The sequence below is a fragment of the Tursiops truncatus genome, chromosome 15 (assembly GCF_011762595.2).
Source record: "Tursiops truncatus isolate mTurTru1 chromosome 15, mTurTru1.mat.Y, whole genome shotgun sequence".
Lineage (NCBI taxonomy): Eukaryota > Metazoa > Chordata > Mammalia > Artiodactyla > Delphinidae > Tursiops > Tursiops truncatus.
In genome coordinates this window covers 85,299,449-85,321,953 of record NC_047048.1, presented here as the reverse complement: position 1 = coordinate 85,321,953, position 22,505 = coordinate 85,299,449, and the positions used below count along the sequence as shown (strand labels likewise).

Below are 22,505 nucleotides of genomic sequence, written 5' to 3'. Positions count from 1 at the left end.
TTCAAATGAGTGGCTTTATTTGTTACAATAGATAAACCAATAGACCTTAGTGCAGTACAGTCACTTGCCATAAATACTGTCAATGGGAGATAGTTAAACGTTTGTACACGAAGGAGGCGGGTAAGTCAGACGAGACCTTTGTATGGAAGGGATACTGTACATTAAATTCTTTATTTTTTTTGTAATACTGTGGCCAGTCATTAATCTGAAGATTTCCTATATCATTTTATTGAAATGATATCTTAGCCTTTACACAAATGCCATGTAAACAAGTTGCTGAGTATTTTTTTCTCTCGTGAAATTGCACAAACCTTTCTCTATGTGCACCCGAGATCCGTCTGAAACGTTGGGTTGATGATTTTATTACATAGGCCTGGGTCTGAGGTATGATGTTACAGCCGAATGGACCATTGTAAATACACGTAGAGACAGAACACTTTGACAGCACCTCGATGAAGGACGCTCTCGGGGACCAAGTGTCCAGTCGCTGCCGCTGAGGACAGGAGGGGCAGGCCTCGCTGGACGGCACGGCGGTCTCCGACCATTGATGCCAGGACACTGCTGCTCCCCGCGGGGCCCTGGCACAGCTGGCTGCTTCAGTCGGCATCGCTTCCTCACTCGCTTCCTGAAGTTGTGTTTTAGGAGCTCCTGGAACCTGATTTTTCCCCGCCCCCTCCCATCACGGCTCCTTGGCAGGCGGAGGTGTCGCAAATGCCGGGGGTCCCCTGAGCGCCAACAGCACCGGGAAGGCCAGGATCGCCAGGGAGCCCAGGCTCTCCGTGGGCCCCGTCGCGGCCATCTTTGCCAACACCGGGCACGCCTTGCGGTCCTTGAGACACACCAGGAAGGTGAGTGGAGACACAGAGAGAGGACATCAGTGGTGTGTCCGTTCAGCCAACCCAAGTCTTGTGTTTCTGTAGCTCGTTTCTTAACTCTGGGAGGGGCCCAGGGGAGGCGCGCTCAGGCCGGAGAAGGACGAGGGCAGAGGCCAGGGCGCAGGAGTCTGGGTTCTGTCCTAAGCAGGGCAGCTCAGACTTGAGAAGAGTCAGCTGGCGCCATGTGAGGAATGGGTCTGGGGTGAGTGAGGGGGATGCTGACGGTGCTGGTGGTAAGCGTGGGAATGGACTAGGTGTGAGACAGAAAGCCCCGCCCCCCCAGGTGGTGGGCACCTGGGCAGGTGGACGGCAGAGGAGAAACCAGGAGCTGGGGGTGCAGGGAGGGGTGGAGTGAGCGAGGAGCTGTGCCGACAGGTGTGTGTTTGCTCCCGGGACGTGTGTGCGGATGCGGCGGCCCCGGGGCAGCCCCCGAGAAGGCTCGGGATGGAACGCGGCTGGGGCTGCCGTCCTCCCTCTCGGCAAAGTGTTTATATTCAGCATGAAAAGTGCCAATATCCAGGGTACGTGTGGGTCACTTAAGAGAAAATTCTGTTCGAATTTAACTGAAATAGATACTCGATGGCTTTAGTTGGATAGAATTTAACTGAAACTCCTGAACTAAAACAGACACAGGGCGATCTGATTAAAGGGTCGTTAAAACAGTCCCTAACCTGGCCTTTAAGGGTGCATCGTCAGGAGAAAAGTTCCCTCAGAAGAGGGGAGACGTGCTCGGCACCCAGAGGTGCCTGTGTAACATAGGTGACAGCGGCCTCATACCTTGGAGCCCTTGGTCTCCGTCAGGCCCGTCCAGGCCCTCGCCAGCTGGGCCTTTGTCTCCTCTGTCCCCCTGGTTTCCTGTCAAGGGCAAGTGACACACGCATTTGCTTGGAAGCCCCGATTCAGGTTCAGAGACAGACTTCCGCTGCCGGCGAGTGTGCGGTCCTGCCTTTCTGCAAGCTGGGTGCCTGCTTCCTAAGCTGTCTACCGGATCAAAAACGTTGAGAAAAGGACACCCAGCAGCGTCGGGCTGGATGGATTTGACAGAGTGCACCCACCCGCGTGACTCGCCAGCCTCAGAGCTGCACTTTTGGACCTTTAGTTTGTTCACAATATTTATGCCTGTGAAACAGCTGAGTGTTTGTCCTGTAGCCCTATGTTCAACGTGATTTTTGACAAATTATCTAAGGTGTTTTGAAACGTCCCCTGAATTGTGTTCTCTCCTCCTCCACCTGCAGCTGGTTTTGGTCTCTGGGAGGGGAGCCGAGGCCCTGCTACGAGGGCCCGCTTGTCGGCCTGTGCTTTGTGTGATGCTGGCCGCAGACAGCTTATCCTGAGTGATGTTCTTGGAAAATTGAGCCTCTTGTCAACATAGTGACGCTCAGTGAGGCGAGCAGCACTGTTGGGCGCGGTCTGTCCTGCCTGATGGTAAAAGCAGTGACACCAGTTTCCTTTCCGTTGGTGTTTGTCACTTTTCCCATCGCAGAGGGTAACACACCTTCTACAAAGGATCAGGAGCCCCCGGGCCGGGCAGTCGGGGCCTCCCGTGGGGCCTGGGCTTTCCTAGCCTCCAGAGCAGGTCCCCCATCTGCTGGGTCCCCGGGGGGGGATGGAAGCCCAGCCCTGACAGTGGCTTCTGCCTGAAGACCTACAGTATATATTCTCGTTTAATTCAAACAATAACCTTCGGTCATCCCCACCCCGAGGCAGGCGCCCCAGGGAACACGCTGACCCCGCGCCGTGCGGTGGCCTCCCCTGAATTCTGGGCCGTTTTTCTGAGACCCCCTAAAGTGATCAATGCTATTTTTGAATTTTATTTTCAAAAGTCTTAAAGGCATTCAGATCCCTATTTAGGGAAAACCTTGTTTGGTCTTTCTCTGAGGACAGCCGTCCCCCCCGCAGACTGTACTGGCGTAGATGGCCCAGGGACGGGCAGAACTCAGACACGTCTCCAAGACAACAGGGAGATGTCTGATGGTAAACTTGGGACGGGGTGAGAAGGTGCCTTGGACACGTTTGCCCTCTAGTGTTGAAACTATTCAATCTCCCGGCGTCTTAACAGTAATGAAATGATACCTCTAATTCTGGAAGCATTTTCGTCTGCTGAGGTATTTTAACTTAACCTCACAGAGGACAAAAGGAGCTCACAGAAGTAAGTTTCCCTTGGAAACTTTTCTCTTAAGCTGTTTTTCAGAAACAGAAAATTATTTGGTCAATAAGTTTGGAACAAATTGCAATCGCGAACTTTAAATCCTGAATGGGGGCCGTGAGGCTAGCTGCCTGGGGGCAGGCCGGCTGCAGGGGCAAACGGTTAGAATGTAAAATGAACTAAGTGTTAAAGGCCTTGTTGGAAAAGGTTAGTGGCCAACAGCTCCCTGTCTGGGCACCAGGCAGCCCTACAATGGCACCCCTGCGTGGGATCAAGATTCTCACCTCGTTTCAACTCGTCCCGAGTTCGTTACAGTCCTTAAAATGGATTTTTGATTTATAATTTTTGTCTTTTGCCACAGAAATGGTCACACATGCCAGTTTTCATGAAGGGAAGTGCTGTTACGTACAAATGGGGCTCCTGTGCGTTCATTCCTCACATTCTTCTCAACCCTCCTCCCCCAAATGTTATTCTAACGGTATTTGAGAAAACCATCACTTTTTGAAAAACGTTGTCACACCCGTGGGTTTAATAAGGAATTAACTGAGCTGGGCCTGAAAGCATGAAGGGCTGTACCCGAGGCGGCTTCTAGCAACGGCTCAACCTCCCAGGGCTTTTCTAGATGAGCCCGTGGACCCAGAGGGAGGGGAGGGGAGGCGAGGGGAGGGGAGGGGAGGCGAGGGGAGTGGGCCCCCCCCAGGCAGCTCAGACGTGTGTGTCAGACATGGATCGGCAAGGCCAGAAGGACCCTGGCTGAAGGCCAGGTGACTCTGGGCCCATTTCCCCTCTGGGTCTCTTCCCCCGCCCTGTCCCCGCAGGGGAGCCTCTCTGCGTGGTGGGGGTAGATTTCATGGTTGGGGTACTGGCTGGGGGCTCTGGCGTGTGGCCGCGTGGTGGGTGGACTGCACTCACCTCTGGGTCCGGGGTCTCCCAGCTCTCCGGTGGGACCGCGGTATCCAGGGGGCCCTCGAGCCCCGGGGTGACCAATGGAGCCTGGGGGCCCCGGGGGGCCGGGGGGGCCAGCAGGACCTGGCCGACCGATGGACCCTGGTGCTAAGGGCTTCCTCAAGTGCGCGGCTAGCTGTGCGATTTGCTCTTTTGGAAAACAGAGATCAGACATCTGTTCATCAGAAGGGTGTTACGTAAAGCGCGAATATACTGCCTTTCAAAGGAAGTTTGTTCATGGATTGAAAAGGGCTTTAACCGCTTTGGAGACATGTTAAATGCTGTCCAGTCCTCGGTGACCCAAAGAGTGAATCACAGCCCTAGAGCTCCTTAAAGAGCTCATGACTCAGAGAGGCCAAAAGAGCTGAAAGGGCACGATTATTTGACCCTTGTGACCACCTCATTGAGCAGACATTTAGAACATGCCCCGTGCACCAGGCACCGCGGTGAACCCTGCGGGGAGGGGCCCCCCTCCAGTGCAGACCCCGAGGACCGCGGGCGGTAGGCCAGCCCGGAGCGTGGCTTGGCTGGAAGGTGGTGGAGGGTGAGGCTGTGTGGGGATGGGGTGAAGGCGAGGATGGGGCTGGGGGTGGGAGGGGCTGCAGCTCCAGGGGCGGGGCCGTGGGCGGGATGGGACGGGACAGAGGGCACTCACCGCTGACCATCCCCACACACAGCTCTCTGATGTGCTGCTCGCTGGCTTCTTTGCCCTGGAATTCACCCCAAAATCCATCATCGTATTGGGGGCACGCTGGCATCTCCTTGAGGCACCCCCACTATCACACTCTGCAAAGTAACCTTGATCATCTAGAAGAGAGTTGATCTAAATCCAGGAAAAGCCCGACACCAGTGAGTGCTGGCCCCAGAGAGGGACACGTACCGGGACTCCGGGTTTCCCAGTGATGCCGGGCACTCCTCGCACGCCCTGGAGGCCCATGGGGCCAGGGTGGCCCGGGACGCCGTCTATGCCGCCGGTGCCATTGGGGCCCTGGATGCCCTTGGGACCCAGCTCCCCTCGACTGCCGGACTAGAGGGAAACAGCAGGAAGGGGTGGGTCAGGGCATGGGCTTCTCCCTCTGGGAGAAGAAGGGCCGACAGTTTCCTGACTTCTGACCAGAGCAGGCCTCTGAGATCTGCACGGCCGTCAGGGCCCCGGGGCTGGCCCGGGGGCCCCGAGGAGCCAGCCTCTACCGGGCACTCACCTCTCCTTTGGGTCCGACAGGGCCACTGGGACCCTGCAAAAGAGCAGAAGGGAAGATGTGCGTTTTAATTACTTGCGTGTTGTTAGTTGGTGGGAATTACTTCCCCAGGAACCAGCCTAGCCGGTTATTAGTTGGGGACGGAAGAGAAAAGCAAGTCATTCCCTGGAGCTGCCTCTGATGGTGTCACGATGGCCACAGTGGTCACTCCTCTTATTCTCGGTTTCGTTTTATGTGGCTGAGGTTGTATTATAGCTACTGAGTTTTTAACCTTATTTTCCCTAAAGGGCGCTCCAGCGGCATAGTCCTTTTTCTCATCCATGTGTACTTTGTTCCCATTCTTTATCTTTTTTAACATCTTTATTGGGGTATAATTGCTTTACAGTGGTGTGTTAGTCTCTGCTTTATAACAAAGTGAATCAGTTATACATACACATATGTCCCCATATCTCCTCCCTCCTGCAGAGCTGAGGGTCTCTGTGCCTAAGGCTCCCCCTTCTCCAGCTGTGACCTCAAGAGGCTGCCTGGCAGGACGGGGACAGGGACTGGGCCCCAACCAGACAGCAGACGGCCCAGGACCACTCATCCATCCATGCCACCGGCCTCCGCCCAGGCCACAGCTGGTGGCCCCCCTCGAAGCCGGAGGGAGATGGAGGGGCCAGGCTTTTCAGCTCAGACAGCCTGAGTGGTAAGTCGCTGAGAGCACAGTGTGAGGGGCACTGCCCGCCTCGCAGGCAGGGATGGAGCAGGTCGGGGGGCTGTTCCCAGGGTCCCGTGTGTCAAGGTCATCTAGGAATTCACCAGATGAAGGACACTCGCGCACACGACTGAGACCGTCTCAGCTCAAGCTGGGAAAAGTTGGCTCTGGGCTACAAGGTTGTGCTGGAGACGAGGGTCCCTGGGGCTGAGCCCTTTCCGTCTCCTCTAGACTCAGAGGAGGGCTCAGTCACAGAACTGGAGACCCTCACCACTGGGAGCCACGAAGATCTTCATCCCCAAACCCCCTGACTGTTCCGTTTCATTCAGCCCCTGAGGTGTGGCTCTGTCGACGAACTCCGTCAGGCTTTTATTCTAAACTCGACCTGAGGTTTAGCTCTGTGGAAGCAGCGTTTTCTGTAGCTCAGTCTCAACGCTGGCTAGTTCATGCTGGAGACACAGATGGAGCACAGGAGGGGGTAGAAAACCCCAGAGCCGGGCCTGGGGCCACCTCCTGCCTTAGGGGCCAGTCAGCAGCCAGGACGTCCCCTGCGCCTCGGTCCTCAGCTCGGCCCACCCCAGCCTGGACCTGCAGACGCTTCCCTTGCCCAGCCCCCACCCCGAATGTGGTGAGTTCTGTCGTCGAAAGTGAGGCCGACTTAGTCATACTCACCAGTTCTCCTTTATCCCCAGGAAGGCCGTCGGCGCCCGCGATGCCCTGAAACGACACAGCTCAAGGTTGCAGAACTGTCCACGCTGCCGTCCTCCAACCGTGGTGGGAGCCGGTGCCCAAGACCCCGACCCCGGCCCAGGCACCAAGCAGACAGTAAGCAGAGCCTCGGGTGGGTTTAGCCTCTTCTAGGTCCTCCTGCTGCTCCCGGGGGGTCAGAAGCAGAGCTGCGCCACCGCCCCCGCCCCTGCTCCTGGGCCCCCCAGAGAGAAGGTGCTGCCTGGAGAACAAACACTTTTCTAATCTGCTCCTGGAACCCAGATGGCCAGCAGGGAACACGCCCCACTCTGAGGGTCCCAGAGGAGCCGCCCAGGCCACAGGCGTCCCCCGTTGTACCCAGGAGCCAACTGGTCCCGGGTCCGGCTGGGTGCCCAGAGTTGTCAGCCTGGGGGGCGCGGCGGGAGAGGGAGGGAGATGGGAGAGATGAGAAGGATGCCCCCCAGCCCTGAAGACAGCGGGCAGCCCACAGCTGACCTGACCACCGGTCGCTCACCTGGTCGCCCTTCGGGCCTGCAGCTCCTCCCGAGCCCTGGGCAGAGAAAGGCTCAGCGTTAAAGAAACCACAGGGATCCCTGGGCGACCCGTACCCGCTGTGGAGCCAGGACGAGCTGGGGGCACCCGGGCGGCTGTGGAAACAGCCTGCTTCCCGGACGTTTGGCATCCTGGCCCCTACGTGTGCTGGATCCTCCTGTGGAGCCCTCATCTTTTTAGGGGCTCGAAGCCTCGCCCCACGTGGGGTGCACGCTTGTTTCACGGGCCCTGCTGCCGGACAGCAAGGCCTCTGGGCTCGGCACCACCGGAAAATATTGGATCGCGCGGCGTTTGCACTCACACGATCCCAGGGCAGCTTCCCGCCGCGAGCTGCCGAGTCAGAGCCCAAGCTCGTGTGGATCCCCTTCCCGGGGGACTGCGGGATTGGGGATCACCTTCCCAGGGGGGCTGCGGGATTGGGGATCACCTTCCCGGGGGGCTGCGGGTTAGGGATCACCTTCCCAGGGGCTGCGGGATCAGGGATCACCTTCCCAGGGGGGCTGCGGGATCGGGGATCACCCTCCCGGGGGGCTGCGGGATTGGGGATCACCTTCCCGGGGGGCTGCGGGATTGGGGATCACCTTCCCGGGGGGCTGCGGGTTAGGTCACCTTCCCGGGGGGCTGCGGGTTAGGGATCACCTTCCCAGGGGCTGCGGGATCGGGGATCACCTTCCCGGGGGGCTGCGGGTTAGGGATCACCTTCCCGGGGGGCTGCGGGATCAGGGATCACCTTCCCAGGGGGGCTGCGGGATCGGGGATCACCTTCCCGGGGGGCTGCGGGATTGGGGATCACCTTCCCGGGGGGCTGCGGGATTGGGGATCACCTTCCCAGGGGGCTGCGGGATTGGGGATCACCTTCCCGGGGGGCTGCGGGTTAGGGATCACCTTCCCGGGGGGCTGCGGGATCGGGGATCACCTTCCCGGGGGGCTGCGGGTTAGGGATCACCTTCCCGGGGGGCTGCGGGATCGGGGATCACCTTCCCGGGGGGCTGCGGGTTAGGGATCACCTTCCCGGGGGGCTGCGGGATCGGGGATCACCTTCCCGGGGGGCTGCGGGATCGGGGATCACCTTCCCGGGGGACTGCGGGTTAGGGATCACCTTCCCGGGGGGCTGCGGGATCGGGGATCACCTTCCCGGGGGGCTGTGGGATCGGGGATCACCTTCCCGGGGGGCTGCGGGATTGGGGATCACCTTCCCGGGGGGCTGCGGGATTGGGGATCACCTTCCCGGGGGGCTGCGGGATTGGGGATCACCTTCCCGGGGGGCTGCGGGATTGGGGATCACCTTCCCGGGGGACTGCGGGTTAGGGATCACCTTCCCGGGGGGCTGCGGGATCGGGGATCACCTTCCCGGGGGGCTGCGGGATCGGGGATCACCTTCCCGGGGGGCTGCGGGTTAGGGATCACCTTCCCGGGGGGCTGCGGGATCGGGGATCACCTTCCCGGGGGGCTGCGGGATCGGGGATCACCTTCCCGGGGGACTGCGGGGTTAGGTATCACCTTCCCGGGGGGCTGCGGGATCGGGGATCACCTTCCCGGGGGGCTGCGGGATTGGGGCCTGTCTGGGAACTGCCACAATCACCCCTAAAATGCTAAAATAAAAACTGTCCATCGGCGCAGATGGCAGCGCGAGGAAGAACCCGCCCAAAGGGTCCAGAGAGGGAAACTTCCCTGTGACCTCAAAGTGCAGGCGAGGGTGACCGGGGTGGCAGGGGATACAGTAACCGGCCCCTCGCCCCCACGGGGACGGGCGCAGTGTCCAGGGCCTCTCTCTCTACCTCTTGGAGGCCCTGGTGCCCTTGGCATGCCCCTGACCCCTGGCGTTTCTGGCCTGAAGGCTGAGGAAGGGCCCACTGTCCCAGCCCCAGGCCGTGGTTTCTGTGGCCCACCAAGCCCGGGATGAAGGGGTGCCAGAGATGGCAGCTCCTGGGTCCTGTCACTGCCAGCAGGTGGACGGACGGCCAAGGAAGGCACCTGAGGTTCCCCTGGGACCTGGTGTAGCGCGGCTAGGCCGGAGCCCAGACACAGCCCACAGCCTCCTCCCGGGGCCCCCGGTCACCCAGACTGGGGCCCTCTGTGTCCCAAATATCATGGGACAATAGGGACACCCACAGTGCCCGACTACTGCGCACCCATGGTGTGAGGTGCCTCTGGGGGCTGCTGACGTGGCGCCGCTGTGTGTCCCGTGGGACTGTGGGTGGGGTGCAGGAGCAGGACACCCCTGCTAGGACAGCCACTTACCCGGTCGCCCATGCCGCCTCGGAGGCCTTGGGGGCCGGGCAGGCCAGGGTCTCCCATGCTGCCCTTCCGGCCCTACAGACAAGGACGCAGCGCGTCAGCACCCACAGGGAGCCCAGTGGAGGCCCCTCCCCAGCCCGGCTGGCCCACCTGGGCTCCCTGGGCGCAGACCTCACCCACCTGGAAACCGCGGACACCAGGGGCTCCGGGGGGGCCTTGCGGGCCCAGAGCCCCCTGAAAGACAGACAGAGAGTGTGAATCCAGCTCCGCCTCCCCCGCAGGGGCTGGGCAGACACAGGAGCTGGTCCCCAGCCATCTGGCCCAGTTACTGGGGAAAGAGGTGGGAGGGATCCTGGGGGGCAGCTGGGGGTCGCAGAGGTCAGGCATGCCCTCGGGCCCCGTGCGTCAGTCGGACTTGGCGTGGGGCACCGATGCCGATGTCTTCCTTATCTTGGTCTATGGTGGGGCTGAGAGGCGGGGTGCTTCCACCACACCTCCCAGGCCCCAGGTGGGTGCTCCCTCGGCCGGCTGGGTGCTGGGACTTTGCTTCCTCAGCACAGAGGTCTCAAGGACAGGACAGCTCGAGCCTGGCTACCACCGTGTCCCAGCTTTCACAGGCTCAGCCCCTTCATGCACCCAGAATGCCACCGCAGCCCACACAGAAAAGGGGGCCCCTCGGCTGTGGCTCCAGGCCCACCCCCACCCCAGGCTTCATTCCCCCGACTCACCGCTGAGCCCCTGTGGCCAGCCTCGCCACGCTCCCCGGGCACGCCAACGTCTCCCTACACTCGGGGAGGGGGACAGAGGGTGTCAGTGGGGTCCGCGCACACTTGGGTTGGGGGTGAGGGCTGCAGATACTCACGGGGACACCGGGCTCTCCTGAGGGGCCAGCCTCGCCCAGCTCTCCAGCTCTGCCCTGCAGGGGAGGGGGGAGCCCTGCGTGAGCTCTGCCCACATCCCTCTGCCCAGGATCCAGGCTGCGGCCTACCCGCTTCCCCCTTTCCCCCTCCCCCTCCCCTCCCCTCCCCGCTCCCCTCCCCAGAAGAAAGAAGCCACCTACCGGTTCTCCTTTCTCACCCTTGGACCCTGCTCGTCCAGGGAGACCCTGCAGGTCAGAGGTCAGAGGTCAGCATACAAGACCAGAGGCAGAGCACCCCCCAAGGGTGAGGGGCTCCTGCAGCCTCCCCGGCCTTGATGCACAGCCCCCTGCAGGCGCCCCCACTCAGGAACCCACGGGAGGAGACCACTGGCATTGTCCCTGGGGCCATGGCAGGAGCCCCATGCACTCACCGGCAGCCCATTGGGACCCTTCTCTCCCGGGGCACCATTGCGACCAGCTTCTCCCTGTGGGAGTTTGGGGGGACATGGGGTGCTGAGGCCCTGGAGGCTGAACTCCCTGCAGACCCCTCCTCCCCTGCAGAGCGCCAGCCAGTACCAACCTTCTCGCCATCGAGTCCCAGCACACCGTCCCGGCCATCCTTGCCCGGCATGCCCTGGGGACAGCGGATGGCGTGAGGCCCAGTGGGCAATCAGCCTGGTCACCCTCCAGGTCACGCCCGCCAGCCCCTCCCTTCCCCGGCCCCCCCCTTCCCCAGGCCCCTGCACTAGGTCTGCCCTCCTGGGCGCAGGGGGCAGGTAGTAACCTGTGCTGCCCTCCGATCGCACAGATGAGGGCGGTGAGGATGCACCCAGACCACACGCTGCCCCCCGCGTCCCGCGTCCGCCCAGACTCTTCATGCGCCCCAGAGAAGTTCTGCTGTGCCCACTTTACGGACGGGGAAACTGAGGCTTGGGAGCCAGGATTTGGGCTCAGGCCTGCCGAATCCTAGAGGCTTGACTAATTTTGGAATCTCAGACACAGCCGTGTGCTGGGAAGGTGCCAGGAGAGCAGCTGGGGTCCCTCCCTCCCCTCCTTCAGCCTCCCACTGCCAGGCTGTGCTACCCCAGGTGGCCTCCCAGGGGCCCATCCTCTAGGGCCAGGATGGGGAGGGGGCCAGGAGGAAGTGGGGGTCTGGGCTGGGTATGGGCACATAGCAGGGATGAGGGGGCACAGGTGGGGAGGGCCAGTACTCAGGACCCTCAGAATGCCCCCCACCTGTGCCACCCAGTCCCCCACCACCCTCACGTGCCCCTGGAATGCAGATGAGCTCAGCCCGAGACCCTCTACCTCTGTGTGGTCTAGACGGCAAAAGATTCCGTGGCCTCCGGCAAAACGCAAGCGTGCGGGCCCTTCACCCACAAATTAGGCATTTCCAGAAGGCGACAGCAGAGCGAAACAAGGGAGGGCCAGTGGCCCGCGCAGCTGGCCCAAGTATAGCCCAGGGCCGTGGGAGGAGAATGACTCTCCCGGGGAAGCAGGTGCAAAGGGCAGGGAGCAAGGGGCTGGCAGAGCCCCCTCCGCCCCTATGCTGGCATCCACGGGCACTCACCGGCTCTCCGACCAGCCCGGACATGCCAGGGACACCTTTAGGACCAGGCCTGCCCTGAAAGACAGGCAAGGGACCGCAGTTAGGCCCATCGGGACTGCTCCTTCCAGATACCTCACTAGGTCCAGGGGAGGGGGGCGGGGGAGGTAGGCCGGGAGCCTTAGACGCGCCGTGCGCCCCACTTTCTAGGTGTTGAGCTTGGGCCGGGGACAGCTGTGTAGGCCGGGTCCGACCCCCAGGGGAAAAGACCCGTCACCCCGGGAGCTGAGGGTCCCGTGGATGCGGCAGCATCACATGGCCGCCTCCTGGACCTCCGGCCGCTAGGCTCAGGCGGGGGGAAGATGGGATGGTTCAGAGACGGTCACTTCATTCTGTGAGATGCTGAATTATCTCTCGGCTTCACTTATGTTCTGCTCAACCCGAGAGTCGTTGGCTCTGTTACTGCATCTCACAGCTGGGCACCCTCGGCCCAAGGTCAGGCCCCACCGCCCGGGGCCTCTTGACGGATGCCAGGGGCCAGGGTGCGCACTCAGAAGTGTGGTCCTCCGGACCCTGCCCTGATGCTCCGGAGAGGGGTTGCCGAGGTGACAGTAGCTTCAAGGAGCCACGGGGGCAACAAGGCCGGGGGACTCCTGGGGGAGCTGCCTGGGCAGGGGGAGGGCTGGGACCCCCAGGCCCAGCTTGGCACTGTCCAGCGGCTCCCCCCCACCCGCAGGAGAGGGCAGCTGCCCCTCGCCTCCCTGGACTTACCGTCCATCCCCCACCACCCACCCGCCCTGTGGATCAGGTTCTCCCAAGGAAGGACCCAGAGAACACAGGCTCTCTCACTTACGAGGTCGCCCTTGGGGCCGCGCAACCCCTCTGGGCCCCTCTCGCCTCTGTCACCCTGCAATGACAAGGGGGGACGGGGAGAGAGTTAACTCAAGAAGGTGGGAGAGCAGGGTGACGATGCTGAGGGTCACAGAGGTCAGAGGGACACTCACCGCACCTCACCTCATGTCTGGAAAGAGAGAACGCAAATCTCCCACGAAGGACGGGCTGACTCTGGACTCGCCCCCTCCCCCCAGGTGTGTCCACTGGTACCTGCCCAGGTGTGCCACATGTGATTCCCCCCAGGTGTGCCCACGGGATGGGCAGCCCAGTGGGGCTGGGGGAGGCGTCAGAGTGAGCAAGAGAGAAGAGAGCCTGGGCCTGCACGGGACCACCCCCCACCCCCAGACACACGTACCACTTTCCCAGGGGCTCCTGGGATCCCGGGGGGCCCTCGGAATCCGATGGGACCCTGTGGAGGAGAAGGGGCACCTGAGCCTCTCCTCTGAAGCCTGGGCAGCATCCCCCAGCACCCGGCTCCATCTGGAGAGGCCCGCCGGGAGCCCCCCACCCCAGCCCCCCAGCAGGCCCCTCCCCCGTCATCCCCCCAGTGGTCCCCAAGCCCCTCCCCCTCCCACATTTGCCAAGGCCTCCCCTGCTGTCCCGTTTGCCTCTCCCATTCCCTTTGGGCCCAAGCCACAAAAGCCTTCACAGGCCCCGGTTTTGGGAAACATCCAGTGAGTGGAGGCCCAGAGGGCTGCGGTCACACAGGCCACCTGTGGCCACTGGTGAGGACCCACGCTCAAGGGGCCCATCTAACGTCTGGAGGTGGCCCCCAGCCACCTCTTGACCTCGGGCTGGCCCACAGCCCCTCAAGGGCCAGGCAGCGGGGCGCTGGTGGACTTACCCGGTCCCCGGGGGGTCCGAGTGGCCCTGGAAACCCTTGTAGGCCCCGTGGACCCTGCAGGGAGAGAGCTGGAGCTGCAGGGCCTGGGCCGGCAGCCCCCGGGACCGCACACCTCCCAGGAACTGCTGAAGGGCTCTGGTATATCCCCCAAAACCCTGCCTCAGGACCCGCACCCGATTCCCGTCCTGGGAATTGGTGGACTGTCCCCACCCCACATCCTCACCTGTCCAACACCTCCCCTTACTCACCTGCAGCCCCACGGTGCCTGGGATGCCAGGGGGCCCGGGGGGGCCGGGGTCACCCTGCAGGAGAGGAGGGTGGCATCAGCCCCGAGCTCTCCCCCACCTCTCCGAGCCCACGGCCCCACCCCGCTGCCAGAGCCCTTGCCATGCGGGGCGTCGCCCCACTTCAGAGCTGAGCCCCCAAGGCCCAGAGGGGTGGTCCCGTGTCCTCCCCCGCCCTCCCCAGACACCTCCTCCTGGCGGCGGCCAGCCCCTCTGCTGCTCACACGGCAGTCTGGCGGCTCGCGCCGCGCTAGAGGGCACCCAGCCTCGCCCGCAGCCTGTGGGTGAGGATGCCCAGATGCCCTCCAGGGCAGTGGCAGGGACTACTGGGGGCCACTCCGGGCTGAGGCCCACCTTCTCCAGCCCGCAGCGGGCCCGCCCAAGCTCAGGGAGCTTCCGTGTGAGGCCAGGTGTTGCGGGCTCTGTGCAGAGACCCTGCCCCAAATCACCCGCCTCTAAGAGCCGGGCCCCGAGGGGAGGCGTGCACAGAAGCTGCTCCGTCAGAGGGCACCGAGATGCCGCCAGCACGTCCTCACACACCCCCAGCCCTGCCCGAGACCCAGCCCCCACGCCCCCAAGTGCCTGTGCCTCCCAGCCACCCCCGGGCGCCACCCAGCCGCCAGCCGCCTTCACCTTCTCGCCATCCTTGCCGACTTCTCCTTGCTCCCCTTTGTAGCCGGTGGGTCCCTGAAAGACAGCGGCGGGTGGACGGTACAGACCCCACAAGCGGCCCTGAGCCAGTTAAGGCCTGCCTGGCCCACTGGCCCAGCTGGGGAACAGAGGCCCGGTTGGGAGGAGAAGGGCTGGGCCAGGGAAGGGGGCTGGGGGCCTGAGGCCAGCCTTCCCCCATGCCCTCTCTCAATGCCCCCCCCAGTCCCCAGCGGGTCACCGCGGTGAAGGGGGACAGGGACAGAGCGAGGTCCCCCAGCAGGGCAGGGGCCAGCCCGCCTTGCTTCCCGCAACAATCCTGCAACCAGGGCAGGCTTTCTGGACGCCCACCTCCCCCCGGACCTCCGCCCACACGGGGGCCCCGCCGCCTCCTAGGGGTGTGAAGGTGAGCTGGGGTCTGAGTCAACCCTCAGTGGCCGCTCACCTTGAACCCTGGCATTCCTGGGGGCCCCGGTGGGCCTGGCGGGCAGATGGCCGGGCACTGTTGGGAAACAGAATGGTCAGACCCTTCCCAGTAAACCTGGGGCAGTGCTGAGGTCAGAACCCAGGGGCCCAGAGATGGGCCATTTGGGGTGGGTGAAGGGGAGCTCAGGCCACATGGGGGCCTCCTGGGGAGCCCAGACAGGGCCTCATTCAGGGCCACCGTGGGGCGCGGTGAGGGGCCGCAGAACCAGAGCGCGGCCGCCGGCCCCTCATAGCCGGCTCCGATGTCTCAGCCCCAGCGCAGGTTCAAAGCAGCTATTCAGCGTCATGGCCGCCGGCTGCACAAAGGGGCCTTTATCACGCGCCCGGCTCTGCAGCCAGCTCTGCTCGGGGGTCCCCTCGGCGCCAGAGGTGCCTCAGGGAGGGACACGTGGTCCTCGGGCACAGGCCGCATGCTCCACACCTGGGGGCTCGGCGAGCCCGGGGCGGCATGGGGGTGTCTGGATCATTCCACAGCTGCTCTGGCACAGAGCCAGTGCCATCCACCTCCCCCAGCTGTCCTCCTCTTTCCAGAGGACCCCCAAACCCTCCCTCAGAACGCCAACCGTCAAGCACTCGGGACACGGGCTGGGGAGAGAAGGGCAGCAGGGGCCCCAGTGGGCAAACGGGCTGGGCCAGGCTCTCCCTTTAATAACTTCCAGCCGCTCCGAGGAGGAGGCCGGGTGCTGGCCTGGCCCACGAACAGCTGTGCAAACGAAGCCCACAGGCCCCAGGCCTCCAAAGTCGCTGTTTTCTTCTGACGGGAGACACAGCTCAACAACCAAAAGCAGGTCCCAGACTCCGGGCTGGAAGCTTTTGTGACGGGGAAACCTCCCGTCGCGCCCCCAGCGCAGCCACGCTCTCCGTGCCGAGGGGCGGGGCGGGGCGGGGCGACACGTGATTCTGCTTAAATTGACTTCAGTTCGTGCTGCTGCGCATGCCGGGGTAGACCGGTGAGGCGGGGAGGGGCAGCTCGGGGGAACTGTACCCAAAGCTGGTGCCACCGGCACTGAACCCGTCCCTAGGGGCCCCCGTCCCTGCCTCCCTGTGCTCTCCAGACGGGCCCCTCCCACCAAGACAGGCACCCCGACAAAGGGCTTCACAAAGACAGCACGTGCCCACCTGAAGGTCAGTAACGCCTTCGGGAAGGACCCCTGGGCGACCCTGGAACAGAGAGACGCCAGTTTTGACGTGGCCCCCCCCCTTCCCTCCCCCCACCCACTCAAGACCTCCTGGGGACTCAGGGGCCCTTCATCCCCCCGTGGCCAGTGCCAGGTACTGCTGGTCCCCCCCCTTGCAGGGCATGTGACAATGACAGAAACCACCTGCCCTTGGGGCGGGGTGGCCACTAGGCCTGAGCCTCACTAGCCCTGGGTCAGCTGAGGCACACGGATCCAGCCTGGACTTGGCTCACGTCTGGGGTGTGGCCAGGACTCTCGACGTGGACATGGGAGCTGGGGCTGGGGGCATGGGGGGCCCGAGGACGGGCACCCTGGGGACAGGAAGGCAAGCCCACCAAGCAGTCGTCATGCCTGGGACTCCTCCTGAGAGGCTCTAGAACCCCGCCCAGTACTCACAGGGGGGCCGGGAGGTCCCGGGGGGCCAGGGAGGCCTGGAAGTCCAGAGGGTCCCTGTGGGGGGGATGATGGCTTAGACGGAGCAGGGCCAGCCCTGACCTGAGTGAGGGGCCCCGCGACTTCCAGAGAGAAGATGCCCCTATGGGGGCACCCCCAGTGCTGCCGTGCTGGCCCGCCCCAGCCCTGCGCGTCCTGAGGTCTGCGCTGCCCTGTCCTGGGTGTCAGCCACGAAGGCCCACCAAGAAAGAGGGCGAGGGGGGCTTCCCTGGCACAGTGGTTAAGACTCCGCCTGCCAATGCGGGGGACACGGGTTCAAACCCTGGTCCGGGAAGATCCCACATGCCGCGGAGCAACAAAGCCCGTGTGCCACAACTACTGGGCCTGTGCGCCTAGAGCCTGTGCTCTGCAACAAGAGAAGCCACTGCAGCCAGAAGCCCGCGCACCGCAACGAAGAGTAGCCCCCGCTCCCCGCAACTAGAGAAAGGCCGCGCGCAGCCAACGAAGACCCAATGCAGCCAGAAATAAATAAATAAATTTTAAAAAAGAAAGAGGGCGAGGGGGAGGGAGAGGAGGGGCACAGGGAGGCGGTGACAGGGGAGGGAAAAGGGAAGGAAAGCGGGGAGGCCCCCCCCATGGTTGCATTTGGGGAGTCCTGGCAGACACTCACCGGGGGGCCCCGGAGGCCAATTCCGCCTGGGACGCCGCTCACCCCTGCCTCTCCCTGGGGGAGGTAAGAAGTGAGAGTTGGGGGTCTGCACCCAAGGAGCTCTGAGGATCCCCGGGGAGTCCAGACCAGGCTCCCATATCCCTACACAGGGCCAGCCTGCCCTCTCCCCCCTGCCCCAGTCCTGGTCTGGGACCTGGTCGCCATGTTGGCTCGGGGTGTGGCGGGCATGCTCGGGGGTGGGGGGGGGGCACGAGGGTTATCAGTACTCACGGGGGGTCCAGGGAGGCCTTTGCCCTGCAATGCCAAGCACGGGGTCAGAGCTTGCTTGGGACGGGAGGAGGTCGCCCAGCACCCACCCCGTCCCCCTGAGCTGTCAGGTGAGTTGCTGGGGATGAGAAGGCACAGCCCAGATAGCACCCAGGCCCCCAGCCCAGGGACCAACCCCCAGGAGAAGCTGCAGAGGGGCAGCACACGTGGCATTTTGGGGCCCCTCAAACTCCCACCAGGAGGAGAAGACAGTACTCACCCCCAGCCCAGGTGGCCCTGGGGGTCCCAGACTTCCCTGCGGAACGAAAGGGGGCATCAGGGGTGGGCTGGGCCCAGGCACCGTCGCCTATGTTTGCAAACCTGTCCCCTTCCCTCTCAAGTCCATCTCCCCTGAGGAGGGGGTTCTTGTTTTATAGAAGACCGACAGGGGGTCGGGGGGACCTCTGATGTCCCAGGGGCCTGGGACTGGTCCTTTACCAGCAGTCCTGAGGAAAAGCCTCCTACTGCAGGCCACCAGGAAGGCACATGCCAGGTGTGACCTGAGCCACACAGCATAGCCTGATGCCCGGCTCCTCCAGGAAACCCTCCGGACTCCTTGGTCCACAGTAGGAAGCCCCAAACCTCCAGCAGCTGCTGGCCTGCCCGTCCGCCCAGCACCCTCCTGGTCCTCTTGCTGCCTTGCATCCCAAGGATGGGGCCCTTGTTCAGGAGGCCCTTCCCCTCCTGTGCCCCAGGCTCCCTGCAGAAAGCCTGGAGCTAGTCCCCCCTCCTCCCTTCCCCCACTTTCCCCCACTCCCCCAACGTCCTTGGAAACATCAAAGCAGCCACTCTCTTCCTTGTTTCCCACTCAGAACACTCCTACAGCCCAGTTCCCAAAGGCAGGGCTGCGTCCTGGCGCCCTCCCCCCATCACAGCCCCCCTGCCCTCTGCACCCCAGGGCTGGGGGACAGTCACTTCTCGAAGGGGGGACAGGGAGGGAGTTGTCGGTCTCAGCTTTGCACTTGGAGCCACGAGAGGAGTTGGTTGGTCAGAAAGGGGGTTTTGGTGAACAATGGTCAGACTCGGGGGACAGGCTGGGTGACCGTGGGCCCCTAGGGTGGGCACAGAGAGAGGGGCAGCAGCTCACCAGAGGAGGAGGAGGGCATGTGGGGCCGCTCACGCCCCAACCATACCAGCCCCCGCAGCACGGTCTGAGGGCTGGGACAGCTCTGACCAGAGGGGGCGAGGGGGCACTCATCACCCTGTGTCCTCATGCCCTCCAGCCCCCTTCCACCCCACGGCAGGGGCGGGGCCCAGCCAGTGCAGTCACAGCAGCTGCCCTCAGAACCCACAGCCTGTGGACAGCTGGTGCTCAGCCTGGCTGCCCCTGGCTGGGACCTCGCCCCTGAGCTGAAGCCACTGGACGCGGTGCCTGCCTTACCCGTTCTCCGGGGGCGCCCTTGGGTCCAGGGGGTCCATCGTGCCCGGTCAGACCCTGGGGAGGGAGGTGGAAGGAGGGATGGAGGGGTCACATGGGAAGGACGTGCCCTCTCGGGGAAGAAGCAGGCGTGGGCTCCGCCCTAACTAAAGCCGGTTGAGAGAGGCCAGAAAGACCCTCGGGCCGGGCACCTTCCCCTCTGGCCCCACCCACCACCCACCTGGTGGGAAGCCAGCGGCTGGAGCACCTGCCGGAGTGGGCAAGCCCAACGGGCAGGAGAGTTCCCCTCTGACATCCCCTCCAGTGTGTGCGAAGCCCCCAGGCCTGGGGCCAGGCCTTAAGCTCCCGAGGAGCCCCTGACGCAGGCACCCTGGGGCTCGGAGGGGTCTGGATAATGGGCCTTTGTTCCCAGAGAAGCCAGAGCTGGCGGGACTTTCACCTCGCCTGTGCGCTGGCGCTGGCGTCTGGCAGACGGGGCCAGACACTAACAGGCATGGGATGAAGGCCAAGGGACCCTGCCGGGGGACATCCGGAGACACTCTTGGGCCTGGCTTTCCTGCTTGAGCTGGCCCAGTTGGAAAACAGCAATTAAATCTGACTCCTGGGCGCTGGGATGGAACCCGTCCAGGCTGGGAGGGGAGTGGGGGGCTCGTGGGAGGAGAAGGAGGGGCCGGCACACTCACATCCACACCAGGCAGTCCCGGCATCCCGGCTTCTCCTGGTTTCCCTGGCTTCCCCGGGGCCCCTTTCGGTCCCTGTGGAGGGAAAGGGCAGAGGTGTGAGCGAACCTCCAGCCAGAGCCTTGGCCTTGACCAAGGAGAAGAGTGTCCTCCAGCGGGGCACGACCTAGCAGCCCTGGATGGGCCCCTCTTCACCAGAGCCCCAGCCCTCCTGCTGCCCTGCCCTCCCCTTGCTGGCCCCAGGAGGCCTTACCCCTCCAGCTGCCCCTCTCCTCTCCTTTGGTCACATCTGGAGGACACTCACCCAGACGCTTTGGCCTCCCCAGCTAAGGGCCAGTGGGCCCCTCTGTGGGCCCCTCCGTGAGCCCGGGACCCTCAAGTCCAGGGCCTGAACGGCTCTAGGACGGCTCACTTGTGGGACCTCTGGCGGGCTGGATGTGCAGGTCTGTACGGACCTCTTCCCTGACCTGCCGGCACTTGCCCGGAGACTCACTGGGTCCCACCCACACCCCTCCCACCTCTTCCCGCTCTGCCCCTGCTCCAAGGCCGCCCTATGGCAACCCGGGGCCCAGCATGGTGGGAAGGGGTGTCAATGACCCCCCTGCTCTAGGCCCACCCGTCCCCTCCAGACTAGAAGGAGGCCTCCTCCCCCCACCTCCCCCCACACCCGGCAGCCAGGACACTCACCAAGGGCCCAGGCAGCCCTGGAGGACCAACTTCTCCCTGCAGAGAGGGAGACGCCCACACGTGACCAAGGGTCCTCTGGAAGCTCCGCCCAGGGGAGCAGAGCTGGGCCCCAGAGGAGGCCCCAGGAGGCAGGATGGAGCCCCTCACCCCATCATCCACACCTGTAGGCACCTCCCCTCTAGGGCCAGGTGCAGAGGCAGGTGGTGGGGAGAGGGGTGAGCTGGACAGACTGGGGATTTGAGCCCACTTTGAGGGCACAGGGACACCCCAGGAACGGTGGGAGGCGTCATGAAGCCCCACCTCTCCGCCTGCCTGAGAAACTCCAGAAACCCGGTCGGAGGTGGCAGCCTCCAGACACACAGAGGACCGGGAAGGCACCCTGGTACCCTCTCCACCCTGACGGCCACTGGCTCTGACATCTTTCACCCGAGGCTTTCAGGCCAGGCTTTAAGTGGAAACGTCCCCAGAGGGAACGACTGGGGAGCCCTGGGGCGCCAAGTGCCCAGCCCCACCAGGAGGGGAGGCCACCTGGGTCCAGGGCCCAATACAGCCACACTGAGTGACGGCCCTGCGGCTGGGGTGGCGGGAGGGAGACTCAGGACCATCAAGGGCCAGGCAGGGCCCTGGGGACCCAGAAGGAGGCAGGTTCTACCCAGGGAACAATACTGGTGAGGAGCGGCCTGGAGGGCCCTGACTCTCACGGACGTGGCTGAGTCGGGGGCTCTCAGCCTGCCGGGTCCTGGGGGCAGCCTTCAGGGTCTCATCTGCCTCCCATAGAGCTTCGGCCACGCCTAGGCGGGGGCGCCCTTGGAGGAGGCCACTTCTGGGGCAGAGCCAAGCCCCAGCCCCGTCCAAGGCTGGCTCCAGCCTCTAGTAGCCGCCAACGAGACCCACCCAGAGGGACAGCCTTTACCCCCAGAAACGAGGAGTGCAGACCCCTCTGGGGACCCAGAGACACACACCCAGTGCCCACACCTCCAGCCCCAAGAGCACCATGGAGCCACCCGCCCCCGTCCTGGGGAGGCAGTCCCCGGGGGGTCCACCCCCCGAGAAGGAACAAGGATCGTCTTTGTCCCGTTTCACTCCCCACAGGGCCGCTGGCTCATCGCCCCAGCCCTGGGAGGTGCAGTTAGCTTTCTCTCCATCAGGACTGGGGCTCAGGGAGGTTGGGGCGGCAGCGAGAACCCCGCAGAAGCTCCCCGGCCATCCCCGCCCACACACTCACATCAATGCCGTCCTTGCCTGGCTTCCCAGGTGGTCCTCGGGGGCCGGGGGGGCCTCGAGGTCCCACTTTCTGAAATGGAGAAATGTCATCAGGCAGCTGCATCCCCACCCTCTCCCGCTGGCAGGGGGGGGGGTCCCCCCTGGTTGGAGGAGAGCTAGGGCCTGTCCAGGGCCTTGGCAGTGTCCCCTGCCACCTCGCCTGGGCAGGAGGGGCTGCGCCGGGGCTGAGCCCCGCAAGCAACAAAGGCCACATTGTATCTCTCTGGTGGAGACACAGCGCTGGCACCGGACCCTGCCTGGTGAGGAGGGGCAGGCCCTGCGCGCATCTCCGAGGTGTCCTGGCGTCCGTGGAGGCTAGCCGGGGGATGGCGAGGAAGCTATGGGGCGACAGGACTGTGCCCGCTGTCCCCGGGGCCCCGGGCTCCCCGGCTCCCTCGCTGCCCCCGGGGGTGAGGCGGGGAGCTTATCCCCTGGCTGTGCTGCTCAACGCAGACCTCAGAGCCACGGACCCCCACCCCAGCCGCCTTCCAAGGCGAACCCAGCGCACCGGGGTCCCGCGCTCACCTGCGCCCCGGTCACGGTCACGGTGGCGGCCAGCAGCTGCCCAAGCAGGAGCAGGGCCAGAGCGGGGGCTCCGGCCATGGCTGCACACACGCTCTGAGCGGAGCCGGCGGGGTGGCAGCGGCCTGAGCTCGGCTCGGCGGGCGGGGCTGCCGGTGGGCTGGACGCCAGTTCCCGCCCCACTGGCCCTCACACAAGCCCCCCATTCAGCTGGGCCCACCTGGGTGGGCGGGGGCTTCTGCGCTGCCCCGCGCCTCCCTGCCGAGACAGTCGGGGAAGAAAAGAAACCCAGTGGCGTTTTTTTGGCCAGCCTCTGAGTTAAAATTACCCTGGGACTGGTGAGGTACACACATGCACCTTTTAGCAAGCAAGAAAGAGGCTCTTTTCTCCCCTTGGTCCTCGACCAGGGTGTGGAGAGGGAGAATCCCACGTTGAAGGGCTCCTTTGGAGAAGGGGCAGTCCTGTCAGCGGGGTGGGTGAGTCCCATACTCCTCCCCAGGGTCCGGA

General features: G+C 63.9%; 1 protein-coding gene across 1 annotated transcript; it reads right to left on the bottom strand.

Annotated features, from left to right (window-relative positions):
* COL9A3 (collagen type IX alpha 3 chain) lies at positions 1-22,079 on the bottom strand. Its single transcript, XM_073793163.1, has 32 exons — positions 22,002-22,079; positions 21,439-21,507; positions 20,214-20,249; positions 19,530-19,601; positions 18,850-18,903; positions 17,689-17,724; positions 17,433-17,456; positions 17,163-17,216; positions 16,496-16,549; positions 16,041-16,082; positions 14,881-14,937; positions 14,421-14,474; positions 13,752-13,805; positions 13,504-13,557; positions 13,015-13,068; positions 12,619-12,672; positions 11,790-11,843; positions 10,800-10,853; positions 10,651-10,704; positions 10,421-10,465; positions 10,223-10,276; positions 10,089-10,142; positions 9,541-9,594; positions 9,364-9,435; positions 7,085-7,120; positions 6,535-6,579; positions 5,169-5,201; positions 4,847-4,993; positions 4,622-4,676; positions 3,934-4,116; positions 1,653-1,730; positions 1-829 (listed from the first exon to the last, which is right to left on the bottom strand). The coding sequence occupies exons 1-32, from the start codon at positions 22,077-22,079 to the stop codon at positions 639-641; spliced, it is 2,055 nt and encodes a 684-aa protein (XP_073649264.1). The 3' UTR covers positions 1-638.
* Positions 22,080-22,505: the final 426 nt, after the last annotated feature.